General features: G+C 48.8%; 2 protein-coding genes across 12 annotated transcripts in view; one reads left to right on the forward strand and one right to left on the reverse strand.

The window, feature by feature from the left end:
• OLFML2A (olfactomedin like 2A) overlaps positions 1-904 on the reverse strand; it is a 28,952-nt gene extending 28,048 nt beyond the window's left edge. The window contains exon 1 of the mRNA XM_037492345.2: positions 800-904. Within this exon, the coding sequence (XP_037348242.1) occupies positions 800-904 (105 nt within the window). The remainder of the gene's footprint in view (positions 1-799) is intronic.
• Positions 1-16,508, forward strand: part of NR6A1 (nuclear receptor subfamily 6 group A member 1) — a 254,728-nt gene that overhangs the window by 83,465 nt on the left and 154,755 nt on the right. Inside the window, exon 1 of one of the 11 annotated variants that reach the window (XM_054689670.1) lies at positions 6,546-6,825. The exons of 7 other annotated variants lie outside the window; for them this stretch is intronic. In XM_054689670.1, the coding sequence (XP_054545645.1) occupies positions 6,726-6,825 (100 nt within the window). In that variant the 5' untranslated portion in view covers positions 6,546-6,725. Of the gene's footprint in view, positions 1-6,545; positions 6,826-16,508 lie in introns of those variants that run through there. 3 more of the 11 variants (XM_054689669.1, XM_037492383.1, XM_037492384.2) reach the window with 3 other exon arrangements.

Below are 16,508 nucleotides of genomic sequence, written 5' to 3' on the forward strand. Positions count from 1 at the left end.
AGTTAAATCTTACTAATTTAGAGATTTTCAACCTCTGGGAATGGGAACTACTGTTCTTCTCATATCTACAGAGGCTCCAAAAGGCAAAGGCCCAAGGTCACTCAGTGAAGTGGAGGTGAGGTCTGCACCTAGACCAGAACCTAGAGATTTGAGCCAGAGCAGATCCTTTTGCCACAGCAGAGCACATCAGGTCACTTCTGGAGACCCAGCATCCTGGGAGAGTGAACACATCCATGCAGGAGCGCCGGACCAGGGCAGTCCAACCGGATTCACTGGGCACGGGCTCTGGGGCCCCAGCATAGCCTGAAAACCTTGGTCCAGAGCCCATTGCAAACCTGGGAGTCACTGGGTTGCTGTTACCCGGAGTCTGCCCCGACGTGAGTCAACTTCTCATGGAAACTTCGAGCCAGTGGTCAGGCTGCCCCTGCCCAGCGCTCCTGCCTAGCTCCTGGGAGTCCCGTCCCTAGGCTGGGAACTGAGACACCTGTCGGCGCCCCCTTAAAGTTCCCAGCGCGTCCTCTGTGCCCTCCCTTTCAGAGGGGACCTCCCGGCATCGGACTGGGTCCCAGCGCCCCCTCCTCCCCAGTCTTTGTGCCCAGCGCCGCGACCGTCTCCAGCGCACTCCCCCTGCGCGCTCCCCTCCCGGGGTCCTGGGCCCCTCGGGGCTAAGCTCCAGAGCGACTCTCCGCTCCGCGGTCCTCGTCCGCCGGGCGGGGGCACCCTCTTGGCCCGCACCCCAAGCCAGAGCGCCCCCTCGCGCCCAGCTCCCCCGAGGCGCGCGTCGGGGCGCAGCGCGTACCTTGCCGTCGGCGCGCCCCGGGCCGGCGCGCAGCAGCAGCAGCAGCAGCGACAGCAGCAGCCAGGGCAGCGGCCCGGAGGCGGGCGGGAGCGCGGCCGCAGCCATGGCCGGACGGGCACCGCGGGCGCCTCTGCGAGCTGGTCCGGCGGCCGGCTCTGCCCGCGCGGCGCGCCCCCGGCCCCCCCGCTGCGCCCCGCCGCACCCCGCCCGCGCCCTGGGGGCGGAGCCAAGGCGGAGGGGGCACCCCGCCCTGCCCCGCCGGCTCTGCGCGTCGAAGTGCGTCCCTGCAACCAGAAGGAAAAAAATGGGGGGTGTCTCGTTCAAACCCGCAGGAGCGGGGGGGACAGCGACGGAGCGGGGGCCCTTCCGAGGCAGAGGCCCTGTTCTGGGGGGCGCGGGGCCCTGCGCGGGGCTCTTCACCTCTTGGAGCCCCAGTTTCCTCGGCTGTGAATGGGGGGATAGTGCTTTCCTTTGGGAGGGGTCGTCGGGTTCGGGGGACTGATCCGGGCAGGCGCGCCTCTGCGCCTCTGCGCTCTCCCGGTGCCCGAGCCCCCCGCGCGCCCCGGTCTGCGCCCCGCCGCGATCCCTCCCAATCCCCGACTGAACTCCAGCAGCGCCGTCCGTTAAGCACCCTCGCCCCCTCCCCGCGGGAGCCTCGGGTCTCGGTTTCCCGGCAGCAGAACTTTCCAAGCGGCCCTCGGGGGCGGCCCCCTCGGGGTGCCCCGCCCAAGCGCCGCCCCGGGGCTCCCGGTCTCCTGCGCCACGGAAACGCCGCGCGGAGTCGGGGGCCTCGGCCCCTGCGCCAAGGCGGCCCCTCGCTACCTCCCCAGTCCACGGCGCCGGTCACACCCCCTCTTCCCTCTCCCGGTTTCTTCCCCAGGGCCACCCGTGACTGCCCCGGGGTCCTTCTGCCGGTCCTTTGGCGACTGCACGCCTGGGGGGGCGCGGGGGGGGGCAGACCCCCTTCCCTCCACGCTGTCTCTGTAGTGACTTCTCCCCAGGAACCCAAGACAGCTCTGCGTGTCTACTTGCCCCCCTGGGTGAACTTCCAACAGTTAAAAAGAAGTTGCCCTCAGGCCTCAAATGCTCCCCTGGCCCCTCTCCATTTTCTTCATAGACTGTCATTCTATGAAACTTTTTTTTAAAAGATTTATTTATTTATGCATACGAGAGCTGGGGCACAGGCCTGAGATGCAGGGGGAGGTGGGGGTGAGAGGATTCACCAGAGACAGAGCGGGGAACAGAACAGGCAGACTGACGAAGCACACTGCTGAGGGGAGCAGCGGGCGGCAGGAGAGGTCTGCGCTCCATGCGGGATTCTCGCGCCCTGCCGGGATCGACCCCGTGCTGCAGAGGCTGCGGACAGCTTCACAGCGCAGTGCTCAGCCACCTGCACCACCAGGGAGGCCCTGAGTATATTAAAAAAAATTTTTTGTGTGTGTAGAAGAACTGGGGTGTAGGTCAGAGGTAAGGGAAGGTGAGAAGATTCACTGAAGACAGAGTGGGGAGCAGAGCAGGTGGATCTACTGAAACACACTGTTGAGGGGAGCAGCGGGCGAGTCAGGGGAGGTCTGCCGCCCCATGTGGGTTGCTCCCGGGCCGCTGGGGCTCGAACTCTTGCTGCAGAGGCTGCGGACTGCCTTATAGAGGGGTGCTTAACCCCTTGCGCCACCAGGGAGGCCCGAAACTTTCTTGTTGGCGTGTTCCTTGTGTCCTGCGCATCTTCCCTTGTGGGGGGCATCAAGTAGACTTTGTCTCTCCCCACAAGCAGCTACTAGCTCAGGGTCCCACGGTGCTGTCTCTGTCCTGGGAGCAGCAGCTTCAGCATCACCTGGGGACTGTCTCCCCCTCCAAAGAATGCACATTCTCACAGCCCCCCACAGACCTAATGCAGCGGTAACTTTAGGGGTTAACAAGCACTCCAAGGTTTGAGAACCTCTGGATTGAGACCCCAGGACTCCAGCTGAATTAAAGGATCATGTGCAGTAGGTGTACCCTGATTAGCTTCTTTCATAACTCGGGATCCCCCGGGGGGGCGTCACAGCCAGGACTAGATTAGTGTAAGAAATAAATATGGGGTGTGTGTGTGTGTGTGTGTGTGTGTGTGTGTGTGTTCCCACGCGCGGCTCTCAGAGAGCTACGGCGGTGCTAAGGCTTACCTTTCTTTGAATACTTTTTTTGCATCCTGTGAATTTGCCAGTGTTCGGTTTATTCAAATAAAAACAGACAAAATATACTTGCAACAAACAGAGCCCGCTGGGAGTTAGTTCCTTTTCCCGGACTTTTCTCCCTGTGCTCTGTGACTCGCCTGCCTTCTCCGGGGCTGCAGGAGCCGGTCCCCCGAGCGCTGCCCTCTGCCGGCGGGCTCTCCCCGCGGCCTGCGGTCTCCCCGGGCTCCGGCTGCCCGCGCTGCCCTCCGGCCTTTCCTCAGGGGGCTGCGGCCAGGGCGGCTCCCTCAGTTCCAGCTGGTTCTGGGAACCTCCGCACGGGCTGTTCCTTCCACCGGAAACTCCCTCTCCGCGCGGCCCGACCCCACTCAGCCTTCCCATCTTGTTTCCACGCTCCTTACCCCAGAAATCTTCCCTGACCCCCCCCCCCCAAGGAGCGTCACTCCCGTGGAACCAGCAGTTTCTAAATGTGCTCTCAGCTGTAGCATGGATGCACAGCTGCGGCTTGTGTGATTCTTTGATTTCACTGGTGTCTGTCTCCCCACTTCCCGGCCAGGTCCCATGGGGGCTCACATCTGCCTTGTTTTTAACTGTCTCCCTGTCTGGTCCTGTTTGTCCGTCTGTCTCTAGCCTCAGGCCTGCTCCCCCTTGCAGCTCACCTTCTCCTTGCTTTCCAGCTCTGCGGTGAGTACTGCTGGCCGAAGGGGTTTTTTCCATGTGTTTTCCTGCGCCTAACCCTAACATTTCTGCATTTGTAAATTGGGGGGAAAGTATTGACTGTCTTGGGATTGTTGGGAGGAAAATGTAGGCAAAAGGCGCCTTGAGAGTTGCTGGCCCTGGTAGTCTGAGGACGCTGGCTTGGGTCTCAGTGCATAGTCATTTCTCTCATCTTTCTGCTTGGGGTAATTGATTCTTCTCCAAAAGTATTTTCGGAAGAGAGCTAGCTAGGACTTAGGACCATTCTATAAATAACATTAATAACAGGCCTCACTTCTTAGGTCAGACCTATATTAATTGCTTTGCATGTGTCATCTTACTTAATTCTCATACCAATTTCCTGAGGTAGCAACTATCATTATTATTTCTCCCTCCTTAGCAACCAGGACTTTAAGGCTCAGGGGAACATACCGAAGTCACAGTTATTGAGTAGAAAAGTCAGATGTTTCCTTTTTTTTACTCACTTGAACGTAAATTATTTTATTTACAATTATTTGCTGAGTGTCTACTATGTTCGGGCTCTGTGCTCAGCAGCTGGGGTTATAATGAGAGCAAGAAGGAAGGGACTTGACTGGGGACAGAGAGACCTCGAAAGGCATTTGTAAGGCTAGGCTAGGAGGACAGAGCTGGCGTCTGAAGGATGGGGAGGAGCCTGTCGTCAGGACTGAGTGTTTGGCTGAACGGTCTGCACATTGCTGAGGGTCAGTCAACTTAGAATCTTCTTCCACTGAAACCCCAGGCCTTCCAGAGGTTTCTGCAGTAACAGGATCCCTAAAAGGATCTCCAGTGAAGGGGAACTCACTACTTATGGAGGCTGGAGATAGGAAGGGAATTTCTGGTCTTAGGAAGGCCATTAGACACTTTTTTAAAAAAAGATTTATTTATGCATACAAGAACTGGGGTACAGGCCAGAAGTGGGGGGGAGTGAGAGGATTCACCAGAGACAGAGTGGGGAGCAGAACAGGCAGATTGAAGTACACTGCTGACGGGAGCAGCAGGCTAGTGAGGAGAGGTCTGCTGCGCCATGTGGGTCAGCATCCTGGCCAGGGGTCGAACATGCTGCAGTGGCTGTGGATAGTTTCATTGGTTGCGTCTTAACCCCTGCGCCACCAGGGAGGCCCCCATTAGACACATTTTAAAACCTAGGGTGGAATGGAGGACCAATCTTCTACTCCCCTCCCCCAAACACACACACACACACACACACACACACACACACACACACAGAGGGCTCTGGGCTGGGGAATGCAGTGGGGAAGCAATCACAGAGAGCTCCACAGAGTATGAAGGGAACACAAGGGGATCTCAATGTCTCCTGGTGGGAGATCTCATGGAAGATGTCTCTGAGGAGGTATTTGAACAAAATCCTGAAAAATTAAGGCATTTAGGAGTGGGGTGGGTGAAGCCAGCAGCACCCCAGTTTGAAGTAGCCAAGGGCTGAGGTGCTGTTGTCAGAACTCCTGGGCTTGGAATTCCCGTCACTGGTGGGTGGTGACCTCTTCCTGTGCGGTAGGAGCAATCCTGGCGTTACCTCCGGAGGGGGTTTCGGTGACAGCGGTAATGTCAGCCGCTCAGAACAGCTCAGGCCGATTAAGGATGCAATATGAGTAAGGAACAGCCACCAGCAGGTGCAGGGAAGTGCGAAATATTTGTGCACAGCAGGCGAGGGAAGGGGTGTCATGAGAAACGGGGCAGGGATGGGGTGGGACAGGCACGCCTGCCAGCATGCACACTTTTAAAACATGAAGCAAAGGGTGACACAGGTGAGCCAACGGCCTGAGGGGGGCGGGGAATGGACAGCCGGCGAAGACCTGCGGGCCCAGCCCTGGCGTGCTTCTTTGTCTTCAGGCAGGCCAGGTAGGGCTTGGCCCTCGGGCAGCGGCGCCACGAGCGCCCAGGGGGTCCCTGAAGGCGGACACCCCGCAGGCCCAGACGCCGGTGGCGGCGCGCCACCTGGCGGCCAGAGGAGGGAGGCGCCGCCGAGAGGAGAGCGGGCTCTGCAAAGCCAGGGTTTTGCTCCGGGAAACTGAGGCAGGGCGGTGGGGTGTTGGGGTGAGGGCGTCGGGTGGGGGAGGCGTTGAGGTCCCCCAATTGCAATCACGCTGCACAGATAGGGGAGCTGAGCAGAGGGAAGGCCAGCCTGACCGGGCGGGGCGCCCTCCTTAAAAGGGAGGGGGCGTCGGAACACGGGAGTTGAAGCGTTTGCAGGCGTCTCGGGCAGCGCCCAGGGCTCGGGGCCGCGCCGGCCACTCTGCTCCCCGGGCAGGGGGGAATGAAAGGGAAGGAGGGGAAACGCAGGCCTTCCCGCCCACCCGGAGGTAAAGGCTTTAAAGAGTACCCCGGAAAGCCGCGTTTTATAGATTCCATTTGCATACGAACGCGGTCACCTCGAGTTAAACTCCGGTCCTTTAATCTCGGGTCCAATTTGTCCCGAAGCCGCGCGGGCGGGCCCTCGCCAGCGCCCCGGGCCCCGGGCCCCGGCCCCCCCCCGGCCCCGCCCCCGGGGCCGGGCCTCGCTGCACGTGCTCACCCGGCTCCCCCGCGGCCCGCCTCTTTGGAAGGGCTCATGGCCGGGGCGGGGGGTGCGAGGAGTCATAGGTAACGCTGACCGCGGGTAACTCGGAGTAAACAGAAGCTTCCGAGAATCGCGTGCTCACTTTGTATCCCTGAGTTCTTTTCGTCAGGACTCGCGATGTTGACAGGCCCTGGCTTCCCCTCGCAGGGCGGGCCACCCCTCCGCGCACCCCTGCACTTGGTGCGGTCCCGCGTGGCCGGCCCGGCCGGCCGGACTCCAATCCCCAGCATGCCTCGCGGGGCCGTGCGTGGCAGCGGCGCGTGACGTCGGGGGAGGGAGCTGGCCAGTGCTGAGGGGGCGCGGCGCGGAGGGGCGCGGAGCCGGCGGCTCGGGGCCCAGAGCGCGCCGCGGCCGGGAGCCCGCCGGCCCCTGACAGCCCCCTCCCCCCGGCGGACGACGACGGAGACGACGAGGGCGCCGGTCATGGCGGAGCAGCGAGCCCGGCGCGGGCCCTGAGCACCACCGCATGGAGCGGGACGAACGGCCGCCCAGCGGAGGGGGGGGCGGCGGGGGCTCGGCGGGGTTCCTGGAGCCGCCCGCCGCGCTCCCTCCGCCGCCGCGCAACGGTGGGTGAGGGGCGCGCGGCGCCGGCCTGTGCCCTGCCCGGGGCCCTCGGCGCGCGGCCGGCTGCGGCTCCGGGGCCCCGGCGTGGCCCCTCGCCCCGGTGCCCGCCGCGCCGGCCCGCGCCTTCCCGTCCCCGGCGCGGACCCTCCCCCGCCGGCCTCCCCTCCCCCGGCCCGCACCCCGCTCCCCCGCGCGGCCCCCCGCCCCCCGTCCCGCCCGAGGGGGCTCCCCGCCCGGGGTCCCCCAGCGGGGCCCGCGCCCCGAAGCGCGCCGGCGCCCTCCCCTCCCCTCCCCCCGGCCGCCCGGCGCGCCTCCCGCGGCGGACGCCCCGCGCGCCCCGGCCCGCGCCACGCCCTCGCCCCCGGCCGCGCGGCCCCTCACCTTGCGGGCGCGCCTCCTCCCCGGGCCCCCCCGCCCGCGGCGCTCAGCCTTGCCTTCCCGCACCCCGCGCCCCGCTTCTCCCGGCCGCCTCCCCGCCGGCGAGCCGCGCGCGGGGGCCGGGCCCCGACACCTGCCTCGCGCCCCGCGGGACCGGCCCCCGCTCGCCGCGACCCCGGCCCGGCCGGCGAAGCTTCACCTGCGCGCCCCGGCCCCGGCCCTGCCCCCGCGGCCGCCGGGCCCTCGGCCCCGCGCGCACCTCCCCGCGCCCGCCCCCGGCCGGGGCTTTTATTTGTACGTGTTTGATATTTCCCCTTCGGTGTTTGCCGCGGAATGTTTTTATTGGTAACGTGTAAGGCGCTTTTGTGAGGTCGTAAAAGGTGAACTTTTGAACTTGGAGAGCGCCCTGCAGCAATTAGCGCCGGCGAGAGCCCCGGGAGGCCTGCATTACAAAGGGTGCGCGGACGGGCCGGCAAACGCTCCGGCGGCAAACCCGATTTATTTATTTATTTGCCCTGCCTTCCACCTTTCACATCTCCTCGTTTCCGAATAAAGGGCAGGCCCTCTGGAGATCCGCGCCCCCTCCCCTCTTTGCGCCATAAACGGCGGTTCTCTGAAAGATGCAGGACCGAACAGTGTCTAACAAGTAACAGATTTCAAATTGAATGCGAACCCCCGAGACAGTTAGGAGGCCCTAAAAATTAATTGCTTCAGCAAGAAGTTTCTCAATCAGGACAGTGACCTGGCAGGTGTGAGGCAAGTAACCTGAAAATAGGTCGCTTAAGCGCTCGGCTGCTGCAGGAATGGGGAGCTGCAGAAGGGGAGCGATCTTGGGGCGGATCTGTGCCGTTTTATTTGTTAACTCATCACACATTGCATCTCAGTGGATCTGGTACTTTTACCAATTAAGGGAAACGTCTGTTTAGAAGAGAGTCTGGTTAACTTCACGTTGTGTTACTGACCAAAGAGAGAGAGAGGTTTTCAAAGCTCTTGTCTTTTTTAAAGATGTCTGTGATGTGGTATCTAGGTGCTTGGCAGTCCCGTGGGATGTCTTTGGAGACTAATTTCTGAATGTGAACATGTTTGAGATCAATAAAATCCGGTGTTACAAAGGAGGAAGCCGGAATCCAGCTAGGATGGAAGACTACAGTATCACAGGAACAAAGGAATTCTTTAATGCTTTTGACTTTTTAAGCACTTTAAGTCGGCTTGTTATTAATGTGTGAATGTTGTACGTCTTGAGTTTACCACACTGATATTTTTTACCCGCGCTTCAGATTTTGTCTTACAACCCCGCTTAGTGTGTGTCTTTGCTTACTGCCTTTCTATGTGCACCTGTGCATAACGCTTAGATGATGGATTTTCCTGCAGAAATTACTTTAGTTCTACTTGGGAATATTGTAAGAGGAGTCTAAGAACTGCATTTGCTATTAATTATTCATTAGTACATTTTAAAGAACTCAGCGGTAATTTTAACTCTTAATCAAATTTCCCTTTTATAGTCTCATTTCCTCAATTGGTTAGAACCATTTGAAAGAATGTTATCGAGCAATCCATTTAGGCTAACATGGCTTTAATAGTTTACATCAGTCCAGTTTTGAGCTACAAATATTTCCTTTTTCGCTGGAAACAAAGTGAGGTTTTTGGCAGTTTGATGGGCTTAAGAGAAATTACATTAGTCTGTTGAGGGATTTTATTTTGTTTTTCAGTGCAAAAATAAGCGTTGTATATTGGTTTACAATTTATGTTCCTTGTCTGTATAACTTAACGTGCTCATCGAAGCATTAACAAAAAGGCAAGTTTATCTTTGGGATAGTGTGGACTTATTTTTCTTTTGTACTTCCTAAATAATACTTTTCTCCAAAAGCAAATGAAACTGCTTGAGGTCTAAGCAGGGAAAATTAATTCTATCCTAGTAATTGATTTCCATTCTGTGTGACATATTTGCAGTAGCTAGCTATCTAGATAGGTGGTCTTTTGGTTTGTGTCAGGAAGAAGTAAACTGGTGGTGGAATTTTAGAAATGTTTTCCTGCCGGAAACGCCATAGCTTCTGAATTTACAGTCCTTAAAATGGTTTTTATTATTCTATCAGAACAGAGTTGCTAGCCTTTTGATGGACTTGCTAGCCTTTTGATGGACCATCGCCCCTCCAGGAATTTCTTGTGCTGACTGCGCCAGATATTTTCAATTGTTGCTTGTAGGTTTTCATAACAAACGTGAACTCATTTAATCATAATAGAGGACTGCTCCCTTTTGGGGTTTCAAAGCAGGATGAATGATTTGAGGAAGCATATGGCGAATATTTATTTCATTTGCTCATTTTAAGAGAATGAAGGAATAGCCTTTAAAACATTTCAAGCAAAGGAAGGTATTGTACTCCATTCTCAGTAATTAAAAGCATATTTTATATAATACAACTGTAGAGGATTTGGGGGTTCGCAAAATAACCTGAGGCCATGTTGTCTACCCCCATCCAAATATTTATTCCTGAAAATAACAGGTATTTCTCCATGACAATTGAACTTTGCAGCTGTGGCTTTAAAAATGAAGTTAATTTTGAGTAATCTCAGCTTTCTGCTTCCATTAAAAAGTAATGGGTGCTATATTTCCCATTATTCCTTAGTCCAAGCAGTATGCAGCTTTTTTCCTGTGACTCCATTAAAACACTGAAAGGCAGCAATGAACAGATTCAGGGTGCTTCTGAACAGATGAGGTATGAGACGACCACATTTCCAATCTCAGCTTTTTGCCAAATTCTTTCTGAGCATTTCTGACCCATGTAATCAAAATATGATCATGACATACTTCCTAAATGTATGAATCACTCTGAATTCTGTAGCAAAAAGGTGTGTATGTTCATGTGAATCTTTGTTAGCACATGAAAGGGAGTTAGATGGGGAGAGGGAAGCTAATGAAAAAGAAAAGAAGGTAAAATTACTGAAATATGTCTAAACCATACATTGCCACAGTTTATTAATAATATCTTTCTCAGGTTATCTCCCCCCTCCCCCAGGGGTTGTGTCAAAGATAGAAAGTCAATTTTAGATTAAAATACCAATTTTAGTCTAGTGGAGGATGGAGGGTAGAATGGCCAGCTGCTATTATGATAATGGTAAAGGAAATTTCTAACACCATTTCTAGAGCTATTGTGCAAGTTGGCTAATGATGCCTACATGCTTTGGGGTCTTAGGACTTTGAGCTTTATCCTTTATTAAGACACCATCACTTTGTTTTTTATAAGTAGGTAGTTAATGGTTTGTGTTGAATAAGTTGGTCTGTTAGTAATTGTGTTCAGACGGCAACTTCTGGTTTCAAAATTTTAAAAGTCAGCATACCCCTTCCCTGATAAGCGACTTCATTTTCAGTAAGCTCATCTAGTTCTTGTAAGCCTTGTCATAATTTTTGGTTTTTATGTTTACTGTTGGTGCAGGAGCCAGTTTAATTGATAATTCTCTGAGTATTTTTTTTCCATCTGTATAATTAACTTCAAACTTAAATTTGGGAAGATACTTTTAGGTAAATACTACGTTGGTTGGTGAAATCTACATTTTTAAAGAATTTGTGTGAACTAGTAGTCATATATCTCTGTGAGGAAAGTCAAAGTTCTCAATCAACAGGTAAAATGGAGCTTGCATTTCAGGGAAGAATAAAGTGTCCTTGACACAATTTTAAACAGGAGGTATTTATTGAATATACAGAAAGTCGTGATTTAATATACCCAATTCTTGGTAAGTCTTTGAAATTGTACTTTCAAAGTGTTATAAAACCAACAGGTTGTGAAGGAATCTTTTCTTTGAAATTTCTGTTTTCTTAAGCTCAGCTTTTTCCTGGCTTGGGTTATTTCTTAAGGGTATATGGATGCTTTTGACAACGAGGGTTCAGAAATGCCAGAATTACTGAAAGTTGGCAGTAAGTACTAAATAGGTAAACTAGTTTTTAGGGTGTGGAGCCCTTGTTAGAATCAAGAGTTTTAGATTAATCTTAGATTTAAAAGCCATCTCTGGATGTAACTGACATATTTCTGGAATCAAGTCCAGTCTTCTGTTTATTGCTTATTTTCCAACTTGATTTGCCTTTGTGAAAAAATAGAAGACTGTTAGGTAATGGAAAATTAGGAGAAAACTGTTGTGAGATCTACGTTTCAGGGTGGTTTAGAAATAGCTATGGAATAGAGAACTTTATTTGAAAGAATATAATATTCCTACTTTATTTCATGTTTTCCTTACCTGCTGTTTAACAGCTTAAATTAACTTCTCAAGAAAACAGTTTTTCACTGGTTGTGATTATTTAAATAAGATTTTACTATGTAACCTGGTAATTCTAATTAACAGTGATCTAGTTGGGGAGCGGATAAGGATTTCCTCAGCTGACTGCTGGGGAACTGAATTGCTTTTTTCCCCACCCCCAGCTGCACCAAATCTTTTGATCCCTAAGCTACAGTGGTTGTCATTTGAAAAAGCAAACTGAGAGAAAATTAGTTGTGAAAGTAGCCTACTTTGAGGCTTTATTTGCATTTTGGAATTGTTCTTAAAAAATAATCATTGGAATAATTGAACTTTCAAATTTATCTTGAAGAGAGCAAAGTGACCAGACTCTAATGACTAGGTAGAAAGTTGCTGAATTTCTTTAAAAATTCATTTCTTACTAAAAATTTTGGGAATATTTTAATATTGACATCACTATTTCAAAAGAGGAAATAATCCCAATTATAAATTCACAGGAGGCATTTTAGTGTTTTGATTTATTTTTGTTGGGTGTGTGTGTTTGAAGAATACAAAAGGTAGTCTTCATGCCATGAAAAAATTTTCGTTCAAGGTGGTTTGTGATTTTTACCATCAGTATTGTATAAATTCAAATAGAGATTCACAAATTCTTACATCGTATACTAAATAAACTCTACAATTTGTTAAATTAAGATTAATTTTAAAAAGCATCTTCAGTTGATGAAATTTTTAGATCCTGTTTGCAACTGTACACCCTTCAATTTGTTTACACCAGAGAAGCTATTCAGGCATAAACCACAGATGGCAGTAGTAGCATATTTTTCTTTTTTTTCTGAAGGGATTCTTGCCTTAAAGTTGGTGTCAATTCTTCGGCCACCGTTGATAAGTCAGCTGGCAGGTGTAGTGTTTCCTCAACCAATTCCCTAGGCAGCAACATGTAATATATTTGGGAAACAAATCTGGGCATTTGATTTGAAGATATACTCTGTGTGTGGTTTGAACCATCATAGTGACTTTGCTCTCACAAAGTGAGAAGTTAAAGAAAGAATCTGGTAATAGTAATACAGAAAATTGATTAATAAGCAATAATAGAACATTGGAACTTACAGGGATGGTATTAGCAAGGAGACAACACCTCTGGCCTACACACCAGTTCTTCCATGCCAAAAAAAGAAAAAAAATAATTCATGGGCTCATTTCAGTCATGAAGCTGTGTCACTTTGTAAGAATTAAAATTCAGGGGCTCCCTGGTGGTGCAGGGGGTTAAGCACAGCACTGTGAAGCTATCTGCAGCTCAGGTTGGATTCCCCGCCAGGGAGATAACCACATGGCACAGCAGACCTCTCCTGTCTTGCCCTCTGCTCCCCTCGGCAGTGTATTTCAGCAGATCTGCCTGTTCTGTTCCCTACTCTGTCTCTGGTGAATCCTCTCACCCCCACACCTCTGGCCTGTACCCCAGTTATGGTATGCATAAATAAATAAATCTTTAAAAAAAAAGAATTAAAATTCAGTTTTGACCATTTCTGTGTAAGTCCTTATGCTCTTTTGGATCAGGTGTGGTGGTGGTTTTTTTTTTTTAAATCACAGTTCATTCCAGTTTCTGCAGTTAACAAAAGTAAAAACAAATACGATGCAACATTTTTGTGCAGCCTTTATACACCCAATTCTGCTTCATCTCTTACCTTTTAAAATTTATAAATGATTAATGAAGTAGCACACAGTTGAATTGTATTATTTTCTATCATTTGACATTTGTTGATCCTTGCATTTGTTAATCTTGGCCCATTTACTGATTCCCTAAATTTGTTATTCACTGTGATATTTAAATTTGTTGTTTTCAAAGTGTGATCCACAAACTTCTGGGATTCCTGAGAGCCTTTCAGGAAGTTCTTGTGATCAAAATTATTTTATGATAATATTGATAATGTTTGCTTTTTCACTTTTGCAAGGATATTTCACAAGCAGTGGTGGGTAAAAACTGTTGGTGTTGCCTCTGCAGAAATCAAGGCACCAAACAGTATTAGTAGTAGTATTGTATTCTTTATTTCCATGCATTTGTATTAAAAAACAAAACAAAATATTTTTACTTATAGACTCTCCTTGATGAGAGTCTATATCAGGATTATGCATGTTTAATTTAGAGTATTAGTGATAAAACTATCATTGTATTTTAAGTTAAAAAAACAGCTATTAGTTTCTCCTTCCATTTTCTATAATAACTAACAGCTTTAATAATCATTTTCATTTGCTTCAAAAAAAAAGTCTTTGAGGAAGCAATAACAATGGTTAATTTTTTAAAATCTCAAACCTGAGTACATCATTTTGATTTTTTTATATGTGGGAATGGCAAGTACATACAAAGCATTACTGTTGCATGCCAAAATGGAATTGTTTTAAGCAAAAGTACTTTTACAATTATGTTGTGAAGTGAAATGCTTTTTTTTTTTTTAATGGGATGCCATTTACTTGAAAAAATAATTGACAAACTGTGATTTATTCAGACTTGGGTTATTTGTTAGACTATTTTAAAGAATTTCTTGATGAAATAGTGATACTACTAACAAATGTCATTTTTTTTTTTTTTTGTATTGTCTAGTGAAGTGTGTGAACATTTTCAAGATCTGCAGATTTTTCAGTAAAGGAGTATTTTCCAAATCATTGGCATATGACGTTACAAAATCCTGCATCATGTGTAACAGATCTGTTCAGGGCCTCCCCGGTGGCTCAGCAGGTTGAGCGCTGCACTGTGAAGCTGTCCGCAGCCTCTGCAGTACGGGTTCGATTCCTGGCTGGCTGGGGAGAAACCCACATGGTGCGGCAGACCCCTCCTGCCTCGCCCGCTGCTCCCTTCAGCAGTGTCTTCTGTCTGTCTGCTTGTTCTGCTCTCTGCTCTGTCTCTGGGGAATTCTCTCACCCTCCCGTGCCTCTGACTGTACCCCAGTTCTTATAGAAATAAATAAATCTTTAAAAAAAAAAAAAAAACCTATGAATTAAAAAAAAAGATCTGTTCAAAATGTCAGATCAATTAATGGATTTTAATATAACAGGGTACATAATGAACTAACCTTTAATTGACTACCACTCACTGAGTTTTGGTATAGTATCAAACAGTAATACTCATAATTACTTTAATAAGCAAATGCCCAATGAGGCCAGATTTTCTCCCTATACTTCAAGCCAAACTACATTACAGCATACCAAATGCAGGAGCACATAGGAGAATCTAACTGCCAGAATTAAGCCAGATTGTAAATTAGCAAAAATATAAAACAGTGCCACTCCTTTCGCTATTTTTTTGTCGGAAAGTAATTTTTTTGTGAGAATGTTATATTAATATGCAATAGGTTTATTATTGTTACTTTTAAAGGAATAATACTTAAAGTTCTTTGTAGCTTATTTTCTACTAGGGAAAATAACAACAGATGTAATCCATTAAAAACCTTCGCTCTTTTGGGTCCTATTAATTTTTAAGAGTAAAAGGGGTAATAAGTCCACTCAGATCTAAATATGTGAGAACTCCTGTTTTAAATGAACTGACTTAATGTGTAAGAAAATGGAAATTTCATCAGGTACTATTATTAGTATTTAGTTACTTGGATCTTTTAGGGGGTGGGGGGACCTGGCACACACTAAATGGAGTGTGTGGTAGTTCACCTTCACTGAGTACACTGATAAGGCTTTTGTTACCTGCTACATGAAACCTGTGTCGTTAACAGTTAATTATCTTCTGGCAGAACTTTTCCAATAGAAACTATTTCCTCACCAAGGATAAATTTATAGTTGCGGAGGTAAATCTGATAACACACACACACACACACACACGCAGCTTAATAAGAACTGTCATTGCTATAAAATAATGAAATATTTATGAGGTAAAAATCCTATCTTGCTTTTTAAAGCTTCATTAAGAACAGCTTGCTTGTTTCCTTTCAGTAGACATGTTTGTCTTTCATTACATCTTCTGAAGTTATGATACTGGCAACGTCTTTTTGTAGATTGGTTTGCCTTTTAACCTGGTAGACTGAAGGAATTGGTAATAAAATCTGTGAAGGAAAGCATCACTTCTAGTTTTAGAAAAGAATACCCTTTCATAGAGTGAGTAACATTTTAGTGTAAGTCAGTTACTGTGTTGTTAAAGAGGTGGGGGTTTACTCCTTAGGGTAATTGCTAGGTGGAAGGCTCAGTGGTGGGCTTGCTGGCAGAAGAAATGTCACATAATATTGTGAATAACAAGTTTCTGGATTTGAATTTAAGATGAGGCCTGGTGGGTGATGAAAGATCAGTGAGATATTTGGAATTTCTTCCTGAGAGTGCTGTAATTATGTTGATGTTCCTGGAATTTTACGTAAAGTACCTTTTAAAGTATTTGTTTTCTGTGGGGGTTGTAGCTTGGTCATAAGACAATACAAGCCTTTTCTTTTTCATTTTAATGCTCAGATTTCTTTTCTCAAATAAAATCTTTAAACGCATTCATCAATTGAGTATAATTGTTTTAATCACTAAACCTAATAATAACTGAGGCAGATCAATTTTTTTCCTTTCATATTCTTGCTGTACTCTTGAAATTTAACCTGTAAATTGAGAAACTTACTGCAGTCCTTCAATTCTTACTCCAAAATGCCTTCTTAGCAGGATAATAAACCACCTGGGGAACCCCACTGATTAGAAAGCTTTGTTTTTTGGAAGTTGCTGAGTAGTCTCAGCTAGGGCGAAAGGATTTCGGTCAGTTGGTGTGAGAAGGAAAAAGCAACACAAATGTAGAACAAAGATCATGACCATGTGACTTTGCCACTTACCTGAACTTTAGTGTTCTCATTTAATAGTAATAACAGCTAATGTTTATGTGGTGCTTATTATATAATGTGCTAAGCTTTCTTTACCCTTGTAACGATGAGGTAGGTGTTCTATTTTCTCCATTTTACAGGTGAGAAAACTGAGGCCCACAGGTTAAGCCCCAGGTTTCAGTTAGTAAAGCATCAATCAATAATTGGTTTCCTAGTTTTAATCTCTCCTTCCTTTCTCTCCCCACCCCTCCCCCATATTACAATGTTTCTAAAGCCGATTACAGGGTTATTATGATAAG

This window comes from Talpa occidentalis, unplaced genomic scaffold (genome assembly GCF_014898055.3).
Source record: "Talpa occidentalis isolate TD23 unplaced genomic scaffold, MPIMG_talOcc4v2.1 talOcc4.7, whole genome shotgun sequence".
Taxonomy (NCBI): Eukaryota; Metazoa; Chordata; class Mammalia; order Eulipotyphla; family Talpidae; genus Talpa; species Talpa occidentalis.